The sequence below is a fragment of the Rhinopithecus bieti genome, unplaced genomic scaffold (genome assembly GCF_001698545.2).
Source record: "Rhinopithecus bieti isolate Rb0 unplaced genomic scaffold, ASM169854v2 scaffold_15776, whole genome shotgun sequence".
Taxonomy (NCBI): Eukaryota; Metazoa; Chordata; class Mammalia; order Primates; family Cercopithecidae; genus Rhinopithecus; species Rhinopithecus bieti.
The window spans coordinates 1,185,400-1,197,200 of record NW_016808836.1 but is presented as its reverse complement, the minus strand read 5'-3'; the positions used below and the strand labels follow the sequence as shown (position 1 = coordinate 1,197,200).

Sequence of the window (11,801 nt, the reverse complement as noted above, 5' to 3'; positions counted from 1 at the left end):
AAAAAAAAAAAAAAAAAAGAAGGGCTTGGAGACAGGCAACTCTTTTTCTTTTTTTTTTTTGAGACAGAGTCTGGCTCTGTCGCCCAGGCTGGAGTGCAGTGGCACGATCTCGGCTCACTGCAAGCTCCACCTCCCGGGTTCACGCCATTCTCCTGCCTTAGCCTGCCGAGTTGCCGTAATTACTGGTGCCCTCTACCATGCCCGGCTAATTTTTTTGTATTTTTAGTAGAGACGGGGTTTCACCGTGTTCGCCAGGATGGTCTCGATCTCCTGACCTCGTGATCCGCATACCTCGGCCTCCCAAAGTGTTGGGATTACAGGAGTGAGCCACCACGCCTGGCAACTCTTAACTGGGGACTAGTGAACCAACTAAACTCAAGATTTGGTTTGTGGAATAGGTATGCATCTTTTTGGGGCCAGTGGGGAGGAGGGGAAGATTTTCTGAGTGGTCCATCCCGCTAAATATTAAGAACTCTTGCCCTAGAAGAATGTGCTGGGCCTCTCCCAAGGCTCTGTCTTCTTTGACACATTATTTCAGAGCCCAAGAAGTACCTGGAAAGTAACAGAATAACCCCCTCACTGTCCAAATAGGGATCCTGAGGCCCAAGAGGGTCAGGCAGGATTGACCCAGGTCACAAGAGGTGTTAGTGGAGAGCTGGATCTACAACTCTTGGGTGTCTCATGTCTCACAACAAATGAATCATCCAGCAGGGCATCACCTCTCACACTACCCGGTGAGCAGAAGAACCTGGGTACTCATTCCCAGGCCCATCCCCTCAGGATTCTGATTTAGTAGGTCTACAGGGGGCAGAAATCTGGATTTTAACAGTCACCTGTCCCCAGTGATTCTGATGATGATGCAAGTTTGAGAAACACCAGGGAATGGGAAGGCCATAATAACCAGAGGAGAAACAAGAGTATGAACAGCTCCTTCTTAGAGGCAGGTCCAGAAAGTAGCACCTTCCTTTACAAATAAGGCAGGTGGGCTTCTACTTGAGGGTAGGAGTGAGACAGGAGGCACCTCCCTTCTTAGTCTTAGAGCTCTTAGGTCTATTAGCAAACAGGCATTCAAGACTCTACCAGAATTTACCTCTGTGATCACTTCTCTTTCAACTCATGCTTTGCTCCAGTCCTGGCAGGCTTCCTGCTGACCCTGGAACACACCATGGCCCTCCCTCATTCTAAGTTTTCCTTTCCTCTCCACCTATTTAAGTACCAGCTTGTTATATTCTCACCATCTGACATGGGGCTATGGATGAAAACCTTGATTCATATATTCATTCATCATTCAATTCATTTCACAGCACTTCTCAACCCTGGCTAGGCATTACCACCAATATCCCATTGTAAACCATCTGGGAATGGTCCTCAGGTTATTTGTATAAAATGCAGCATGTCTTTCAAGCACAACGTAGTGAGAAAAAATATTTTAATCGCATATACCTCTAAACTAGCAGTTCTGCAGAATCTGAAGAGTTCATCCTAGAGATGTTTCAAGGGTACTTATTACATCACTGTTTGTAAGAGGAAGACCACATGTACCATGTGGAGGAGTCTATTGGCCAAGACCTCTAAAGAATTCTGAAGTCAAATTTGAATTCTACGTCTTACCAATTGTGTGACCCACGGCAAGTCATTGAATATCTCCAGACCTCAGTCTCCTCTGTAAAATGGGGGAGTAACAGGGCCCACCCTACAGAGTTGCTGTGAGGTGTAAATAAATACTTAACAAGAAGATATAGACGTATGTGCTGAATATGGAATGATCTTCAAATCAATTGGTAAGTGAAAAAAACCAAAATGGCTAATATGCATGTTTGGCCATATGTATTAAGACAAAACAATGACAAAGTTGGAAGGAGAATATGTATGCATTCATATATGCAGGGAATTTATCTCATAAAACGTAAGGAAATGAGAACATGAAGTCTGGAAGAAAAACCTCACTTTCACATTTTGTACTATCTGATTTTACTACAAGTTCTGAAAACAAAAGCAAAAGCTAAAAATACTCAAATTACCAAGTACTACTGGTGATTCTGATACACAGCCAAGAGTGGCACCCAGTAGGAATCCAACTGCTTGCTCAGGAAGAGGCAGTGGGGATGTGTGACGAAGCTGTGTAAAACACTGGCCTGCCCCACAGGAGCCCCAACTCTGAAGGCAGAGTTATACCACAAACATAACTCCTGCCTTTAGTATTAGAGTGGTGGAGAGTGTGGCAGGGGTAAGAAATGGCTGAGCTCTGAGCCTGCTACAGCTGAGCTGGGTTCTTATTGCTCTTTGTCTAGGACTAAGAACTTACTGCCAGACTAGGAACTAAGCTGATGTGACACCTGGCCTGAGTAACCGTCTCCTGCTACGATCATGCTGCTTCTGTGACTTCCACATAAAAACTCAGTAAAATAAGGGTGACTGATGCTAAGGCAGGTGGGCCTGGGGAGATGAGGGAGGCCAGGCAGCTGTGTGGCTCCCCAAATCCCAATCCAAGCAGCCCATGCTTGTTTCCTCACTGTAAAATGGGGCTAAAGACAGGACCTACCTCATGGGGTTGCTGTGAGGACTAAATCAGTCATTGACATTAAAAATAACAACTGGCAGTTATTAAGTGTTTACTACATGTCAGGCATGTAGGAAGCTACACATTTTTTTTTTTTTTGAGATGGTGTCTGGCTCTGTCGCCCAGGCTAGAGTGCAGTGGCACGATCTCGGCTCACTGCAAGCTCCACCTCCCGGGTTCATGCCATTCTCCTGCCTCAGCCTCTGGAGTAGCTGGGACTACAGGCGCCTGCCACCACGCCCAGCTAATTTTTTGTAATTTTTAGTAGAAACGGGTTTTCACCGTGTCAGCCAGGATGGTCTCAATCTCCTGACCTTGTGATCCACCCGCCTCAGGCTCCCAAAGTGCTGGGATTACAGGCGTGAGCCACCGCGCCCGGCCACATGTGTTAATTCATTGAATCCTCACAACTACCCTAGAAAGCAGATATAATTATCACCTTGATTTTTTCTTTCCTTTTCTTTTAACTGAGGTTACATACTTCTCAGGATATCATCTTGAATTTAAGATGAGGAAACTGGCTGGGTGCGGTGGCTCACGCCTGTAATCCCAGGACTTTGAGAGGCTGACGTGGGCAGATCACGAGGTCAGGAGTTCGAGACCAGCCTGATCAACATGGTGAAACCCCGTCTCTACTAAAAATACATAAATTAGCCAAGTGTGGTGGCGCGCAGGAAACTGAGGCACATAGAGGTTAAATTACTTGGTTATATGGCAAGTAACAGAACTGGGATTTCAACTTAGTCTGACTTGAGAGCCACACAAGAACACTGCTTTTGTTTTTTTTGAGACAAAGTTTTGCTCTCATAGCCCAGGCTGGAATACAAGGCATGATCTTGGCTCACTGAAACCTCCACCTCCCGGGTTCAAGCGATTCTCTCACTTCAGCCTCCCGAGTAGCTGGGATTACAGGCGCTTGCTACCACGCCCAGCTAATTTTTGTACTTTTAATAGAGATGGGGTTTTGCCACATTAGCCAGGCTGGCCTCAAACTCCTGACCTCAGGTGATTTGCCAGTCTCGGCCTCCTAAAGTGCTGGGATTACAGGCATAAGCCACGGCACCTGGCCAAGAACACTGCTTTTAAAGTTAATATACAAGTAAAGACAGTACTTGGCTTGTTGTAAGGGCTCAATATGAACTATTATTCTGAAGAACGTGCAAAGAGTTAGGGTGACTAATTTGGACAAACTGCATGGAGCCCCTTGATTCCCTTCCCAGCTAGCTTTCAGGTATCCACTACCCTCCCTCTTCTCTGGCCTCCACCTCTCCCATCCGGCACTGGGACCAACAGTTCTCCATCCAGCCCTGTGGAGGCCCAGACAGCCAGAACAGCTTCAGCAGTAGCCCCTGATTCTAGCCTGACTCCTGTCTACAACTGGGGCCTAAGAGACAGGTCTTAGAGAAGCCTGGCTCACCCATCCCAATGCCAATCTCACAGGACACAGAGTGCCTCTCTAACAAGTACTTAGGGAACTGACAGGATGAACTGTATCTAAATTCAAAACTCTCTGGAACTGGAAGCTGCTTATGTTTTAAGTCCAACCTAACTTTGAGGGTAAAGAATAGTATAGGATGACATGCATTTTGGAACAGTTCTCAAATTCCCTCCTAGTCCTGATATCCTGAAGCTTAAGAAATTAATTACTGCTCACCTTCTATACCCCTTTCATAACGACTAATTTAGTCTGTCCCTTTCAGCAGCCCACATAAGCCACTCTACATGATCTTCCTGTTATGGGGAGTTTCCAGTTTGCACTGCCTTCTCCCATAAGCCCACCATGCCATGCCTGAGGATTTATGGCAACACAGTCCCAGAAGACCCATGATGACAACTTAGGAGGTAAGGAACTCCCCACCCACCAAGACTAGAACCCACATTTTTTAGCCCCATTGTTGAGTTGACCTCCTTAGCCATGTGACATCTATTCCAGGTCTCCCTCCTGCTGTGCTCCCATCCCTAAGGGTGGAGACTCACCAGCACTGTTGGCCTCCGACTCCAGCAGGTGGATGTCATTGCAGTCCGCCAGTGAGTGCTCCAGGCAGAGCTGCAGGAAGCGGGCCTGGGTACGGGTGACCCGTTTCAGAAGTGACAGCAGGGCCACTGTCTGCTCACACTCATTCCAGCCCTTGAACCAGCCAGCGAGGATGCCCACCTGGTCTCGGAACATCATGGTGCCGGGCCTGGGGCCAGGGTGGGGGGACGGCGGTGGCGAGGGCCAGCGCCGTCACATGGTCCCGGCTCTGGCCTCCTGTTACCTTTCCCCTGAGGGCCAGGGCTTAAGGACGTTTCTGGGCGTGGTGGCAACGATTGTTAGGGGAGGAGGAAGCCTGCTCACATTGGGGGAGGTCTTGGTCCAGCCACGCCTCTCCAGTCTCCTGAAAAAGGAAGCAAAGGGGTCAAACAGAAAGAAGGGGCTGAAACTTGCCTGGTGAGTGTGGGTTGAGGGGGCATGAAGGCCTCATGCCTTTCTCTTTCAGGGTACTTGCTCTGCTGAGCTCCTGGAAGAAAGATGAAGCCAACACCAGATATTAAAGCAACTTTCACCCAAATCTCCAGATCCAGAGAAAAGGCCTGACTGGGACTCAGATGCTTATCCCAGAGACCAAGGAGATGTCGGCCCCCACACCTGGCTGTCATAGTGTCAAAGGAAGCGGATTTAATACAGAAAATACACTGGCAAGATTTTTCAGAAGTGGGAAATAGAAGGCTGCAAATTATGAGAAAAGATATGAATTGACGGCGATCTGGCCCAAGGTGACATGACTAAGCACAGCACATCTCTGACCTTGCTGGTTTCTGGCTACCTTCTCTGAGAGCTAGACAGTGTGTCTGCTAACCTACTGATAGGACTCCAAGGGCTCTTTAAATTACTTCAAGCTAGTCCCGCAATGCTGGCAGAGGATGGATGGTGGGGTAGTGACCCTGGTGGAGATCTCAGGTATGCAGCCAGTCATCTAATCAGTAACTGGCTGGGTATCTATCAGGTGTGGGCATGGACAAAGGGCTTTTCAAAGATCACCAACAGGCTGAGGGAATCTCACCCCCTCTAACGCAGCTCCCTGACTCTGGAAAAGGTATAGCTCTGATTTATCAGATTTTACTCATCTCTATTCTGAGGTGAATCACTCCCTGTCCTCTTAATTCACCTGAAGGCTGCTCCAAACCTAAACTCTCTGGTTGGGAAGTCCCCCTGACTTCCAGAGATGCCAGCTTGTCTCAGGCTCCTCTTGGAAGCCAAGAAAATGCCAACCTAAGGGGAAGTGGACAGATCAAAAGTCAAAAACTCACAAGCTGCAAAGTGTCCAAATCCCCCTCTTAGGCAGGAACTACAGAAAAGTTATTTCAACTGGGCAAACAACAGCTCTATTTTTCAGTTGGCTGGTTTCTGGACACTACTCCAAAGCCTTTTTCTAAGTGTCTCGAGCTCCGTATCTCCACTCAACATTTCTTCCATCTGTCTCTTTTGCAACCAGTGCCCTTGGCGCTATCCTCAAACCACATTCAGCTCCATCCCTCTCTGGCTGCCAAAGGACTAAGGTTCCCTGGACTGAGAACTTCATACAAAGACCCATTGAACCTACTGGGCTCAGGTCTAAGGGAGCTATTCAAATCTCTCTGAACTTCCCTGCGCTTGCTGAGGAGGGCTGTGGGGTGCATTAGGCAACAGCTGTGACTTGCCTCACAGATCCCCTGTGGGGCCCCTAAACAGATGGAACTGGCCTGGTTGCCAATCCCTCTGGATGTAAGAAGCAAGAAAGGTATGAGGGAAAATGAAACCTTGCTCCAAGTTAAACAAGCGTCCAGCAATTTTTTTTTTTTAAAGGGAAATCAGATGTCACCTCCCTGGCCTAAAATTCTCCAATGACTTCCCATTGCACTTCAATGAAATCTAAACAAGGTCAGGAGTGGTGGCTCTTGCCTGTAATCCCAGCACTTTGGGAGGCTAAGGTGGGTGGATCACTCAAGGTCAGGAGTTCAAGACCAGATTGGCCAAAGTGGCAAAACCCCGTCTCTACTAAAAATACAAAAATTAGCCAGGCGTGCTAGTGCACACCTGTAATCCCAGTGACTTGGGGTGCTGAGGCATGAGAATCACTTGAAGCTGAGAGGTGGATGTTGCAGTCAGCCAAGATCACGCCACTGCACTCCAACCTGGGTGACAGGGCAAAACTCTGTCTCAGAAAAAAAGAAAAAAAACACAAATCTACCCAACTTCCAAACTTCTTTTTTTTTTTTTTTTCTCTTTCTTTGCGACGGCGGTCTTCGCCTTGTCGGCCAGGGCTGGACGTGCCAGGGCGCGATCTCAGGCTCACGGCCACCAGCTCCGCCTCCGGGTTTCACGCCATTCTCTGCTCAACCTCCCGAGCGTAGCTGGGACTACAGGCGCCCGACACACTGTCGCCGCAGCTAAGTTTTTTCTTATTTTAGTAAGCGACGGGTTTCACTCGCGTGTTCCGCGCAGGCATGCGTCTCGACTTCCTGACGCCATTGATCCGCCCGCCTCGGCCTCAAAGTGCTGGGATACACGGCTTGAGCCACCGCGGCCGACAAATCTATCGTTGGCTACAGACGCCCTATAGGACTCCTTGGCCACCCCTCCAACCTCATCTTTACCAAATTATTTCTTTTTTTTTTTTTTTTTTTTTGAGACCGGAGTCTGCTCTCGCCGTCCGCCCGGCTGGAGCTGCAGTCGGCCGATCTCAGCTCACGCAAAGCTCCGGCCTCCCGCGCGGCCATTCTCCCTGCCTCAGCTCCGAGTAGCTGGGACTACACCCCCACAGGCGCCGACCTCGCCGGCTAGTTTTTGTGATTTCTCTCTTCAGTACAGAGAGAGCCGTTCACCATGTTAGGCCAGGATGGTACTCCGATCTTCTGACCTCGTGATCCGCCCGTCTCGGCCTCTCCAAGCGCTGGGATTACAGGCTTGAGCCACCGCGCCCGGCCCCAAATTATTTCTTATTCACCGGAACTGTCTTCCCCTAGAGGCTGACTCCTACTTGTCATTCAGGTCTCAGCTCACTACCACTTCTTCAAAGACAGCTTCCCTGACTATCCAATCTCAGGAGTTTCTCCTCCAATTATATTAACACTATTTCATTCCTATATAATTTGGCACTCTCAGGTATCATCTTATTTATGTTTCTCTCTACTGACCAAAATGCAAGCCATACAGTCAGCCAGTGCCTACAACAGTGCCTGGCATGCAGAAGGTGCTCAATACATATTTATTGAATAAATAAATAGCTATAGAAGGTGAATGTGGAAGCCACACTTGGGATTTCTACAGCCCTGGGGGGAAAGAAGATAGAAGGAACAGCTCATAGGATGGTAAAGGAATTTGAAAACCTTGTTTTAAGAAAAAAAAAATGAAGGCACTGAGGAGATTTCCTCTAGGGAAGAGAAAACTTAAGGGGAATGGCATAACTGACTTTGGATATCTGAAGAGGTAGCACACAGAAGAGAAATTGTATTTGTTCTTTTACTCTAGAGAAGAAAAGCAGGGTAGATGACTCTAAGGGAGTGACAATATGGGATATGGGAAATGTTGAAAGTCAAGAAAATTCAGTTCTAGTCCTGCCCCAAGCCACCGATTCACTTTGATCACGGAGCTAGTCTGTTCTCTTCTCTAGAATGTATGATAAGGAGCTGGACTGGGTGAGACATGACAAATAGGTTTTACCTCACAGGCTAACTCCAATCGATTGGTAGTTGGCTGCCTGGAGCACTGCGATGAGAAGAATCCTGAAGAAATGAATGGGAATATCCATTAATGGGGAATGATTAATAAATTGGGGCAGATCTCACATTGTATGATATAACACATCTATTAAAAACATGCCTAATCTGGCCAGGCGCAGTGGCTCACTCCTGTAATTCTAGCACTTTGGGAGGCTGAGGCAGGCAGATCACTTGAGGTCAGGAGTTCGAGACCAGCCTGGCCAAGGCGGCAAAATTCCATCTCTGCTAAAAATACAAAAATTAGCCGGGTGTGGTGGCGGGTGCCTGTAGTCCCAGCTACTTGGGAAGCTGAGGCAGGAGAAACACTTGAACCCGGGAGGTGGAGGCTGCAGTGAGTCGAGATTATGCCATTGCACTCCAGCCTGGGTGACAGAGCGAGACTCCATCTCAAAAAGAAGAAAAGGAAACAAAAACCAAAGCTATATACAATCTTTGATCCGTAATTACTTGGAGGGGTGTCTGCAAGTTACACAGTAATATGTACAATATAATGCCATTTTTTAAATTAAAAGAAGCCACATACAAAACCCTTTATATATCTTATATATGAATATCTATGTCTGTATGTGTATAAATGTATAGAAGAATACACCCTCAGCTGCTAACACTATCTTGGAGAAACAGGGGGATTATTAACACTATATAACTTCGTACTATTTCACTAGCTGCAAGTGAATACATATTGCTTTTGTAATTTTTAAAAAAGAATTTAATGAAAAACAATTTTAAGGCAGCATACTTCCTGACTCAGTGAGAAAGAGTGCTGTGATTAATTATCAATGTTTGCCCTGGATGCAGGGTGGATGAGTGGTAGCTCACGCGCCTAAAAAAAATCGGTTTTCCTTCCCAGCTCCAGCATTTTGTGGCTTTCAGTCCCAAGGAGGCAGCAGCTGCCTCAACATAAGGAAGAATTTTAAAATAACGCATCTGTCCAAGAATGGAACTGGCTGCCATGTGAGGAGGTAATAAGCTCCCTGGCTGCTGGAAGTGGTCAAGCGGAGGCTGGATGAACATCCCTTGGGAGTGGGAGGGATTCCTTCACTGGGTGGCAACTCATAAGATAGAAGGACATGTTACTATTTCAGAGGGAACATTTGTGACGGGAGGTTTGATATGCCAACAGCATTTACAGCAAAAAAACGACCAAATCCACAAACAGACCAAAGTTGTGCACACTCTTTCCCATAAATTCTTTTACTGGGTTGTTACTTTTCCTAAGCAACAGCACTGATCCCCCGCCTCCATCCACCCAATAAGCTGCTAACTAAACATTAATCCAGCTTTTCCCCCCAGGCCAAATGACAGAAGCAAAGTTTTGGGACATAATGGGGTCTCAAACATGATGCTTACAAGGCGAGGCTTTGAACAAAGCAGGCCAACTGGGACTGTGGTGAGTTGGAAAGTCCACACCCGGTCTAAAGGGAGAAGTCACTATCCACCTCTTATCAACTGTTACCATGAAGGAATGTGGGTCCAGTATTGTTACAACTTAGTTGTTTTTTTTTCCCCCGCTAAAGAGGAGCTAGATGTCTGGATTTTAAAGTAAAATCCCCCTATTTTCAAATGTGGGAAACGAATCACATTAGAACAACAGTGAATGACTACACAGAAGAAAACATACCTGTGGTCCTTGGAACAGATGAGCACAAACTAGAAAAAGACCAGAAGTCTGCTAACTATCCCTCCCTTGGGCCTCTCTGGTTTATACCTTCAAGCCACCCCACTGCGCAGGGAATATGACTGGTGGAGAAGATACAGTGATGGAGGATGATTTTGACAGTCTTCAGTAAACACTGGAGGCTTTAGTGAAACAGTTACTTTTAAGATTTCACTGTTAAAAAAAATCATCCCTGAAGGAAGGGTTCCTATGTCTTCTGGATGAGTGAAGGATGTTTTGTGTTTGGTCTAGATGTTAAATGGAGAGGACTGGATGGCCCTCTTCCACTGAAGGGCCAGAGGCCGCCTGCTACTTTCTATCCCATGTGCTTGGCTGGAGTGACAGAGGGGGAGATCTGGGTGAGGCATCTCACTGTGGCAGCATCTTACTGTATCCATTTCCATCTTCTAGTATCAACACCCTGGGTTCCCCTTGGAGAAGGAACTGTCTTTCTTGGCTCCAGAAGTGGACATGGGGTAAAGCCTGGCCAAGGATAGTCCTCTCTGGATTTTTGCTGGAACTACTAAGGAAAATAAGTTATTGGTTAGGGTTGCTCAGATTATACATCGTCTCATGATGTCACCAGTTGCCACCTCTTCTATTTCATGGTGGAAGCCTGCTTCAGAATGAAACTAACAGATAATAGTAGAGTCAAGAGATGGGGGAGGGGGAAAGGGAGGTCTGTTCACATGATTTAAAACCTAGATGCAGCTAGCCTGAAGCCTCCCCCTTGTGGCCCACTCTTTTCAGTTACATAGACGACTAAATTCTTTTTTGACCTAGGCCAGTTTGAGTTGGGTTTCAGTTAAAACTGAAAGAGCCTTGACAATTCCCATGCAAAACAGAATTCACCACTGGTCTGGTCTCTTTGTCCTCATGTGACCAAACATGACTCCTTGTCTTTGAGGAAAGACACAAGAGGGGGGCCTCTATAATAAAAGTCTCTCCAACAGCCCAGCAATACTGCTGCCATACTTGAAGAGGTCCAAGTGATCTTCTTGGGAAGCCCCTACCACCCTCCAGAGGTGGGAAATGAAGTTAACAAAATGGCTAACAAGGCTGGACGCAGTGGCTCACACCTGCAGTCCCAGCACTTTGGGAGGCCTGGGCAGGTGGATTGCTTGAGCTCAGGAGTTCGAGACCAGCCTGGGCAACATAGTGAAAACTTGTCTCTACAAAAATTACAAAAAAATTAGCCAGGCGTGGTGGCGTGCACCTGTAATCCCAGCTACTTGGGGGCCTGAGGCGGGAGAATCACTTGAGCCCAGGAGGCATAGGTTGCAGTGAGCCAAGATCGTGCCACTGCACTCCAGCCTGGGCAACAGAGTGAGACCCTGTCTCAAAAAAAAAAAAAAAGAGCTAAAAGTTCCAGACCAGACTGGGCAACATGGCAAAACCCTGTCTCTACAAAAATTAGCTAGGCATGGTGGCGTGCACCTGCAGTCCCAGCTACTCAGGAGGCTGAGGTGGGAAGATCACTTGAGTTCTGGAGGTCAAGGCTGCAGTGAGCTGAGACTGTGCCACTGCACTCCCACCTGGAGAAAGGCCAGGTGAGGTGGCTCACACCTGTAATCCCAGCACTTTGGGAGGCCGAAGTGGGTGGATCTCCTGAGGTTAGGAGTTCAAGACCAGTCTGGCCAACATGGTGAAACCCTGTCTCTACTAAAAACACAAAAAACTAGCTGGGCATGGTGGCAGGCGCCTGTAATCCCAGCTCCTCAGGAGGCTTAGGCAGGAGAAGTGCTTCAACCCAGGAGGTGGAGGTTGCAGTGGGCTGAGATTGCGCCACTGCACTCCAGCCTGGGTGACAAGAGCAAGACTTTGTCTCAATAAAAAAAAAAA

At 47.5% G+C, this 11,801-nt stretch overlaps 1 protein-coding gene across 2 annotated transcripts in view; it reads right to left on the bottom strand.

Annotated features, from left to right (window-relative positions):
- The window catches only part of SAMD4B (sterile alpha motif domain containing 4B), a 48,255-nt gene that overhangs the window by 32,128 nt on the left and 4,326 nt on the right, over nucleotides 1-11,801 (bottom strand). Inside the window, exons 2-4 of one of the 2 annotated variants that reach the window (XM_017887457.1) lie at nucleotides 9,924-10,482; nucleotides 8,244-8,305; nucleotides 4,538-4,938 (exon numbers count right to left, since the gene is read on the bottom strand). In XM_017887457.1, the coding sequence (XP_017742946.1) occupies nucleotides 4,538-4,733 (196 nt within the window). In that variant the 5' untranslated portion in view covers nucleotides 4,734-4,938; nucleotides 8,244-8,305; nucleotides 9,924-10,482. Of the gene's footprint in view, nucleotides 1-4,537; nucleotides 4,939-8,243; nucleotides 8,475-9,923; nucleotides 10,483-11,801 lie in introns of those variants that run through there. The other variant, XM_017887456.1, reaches the window with a different exon arrangement.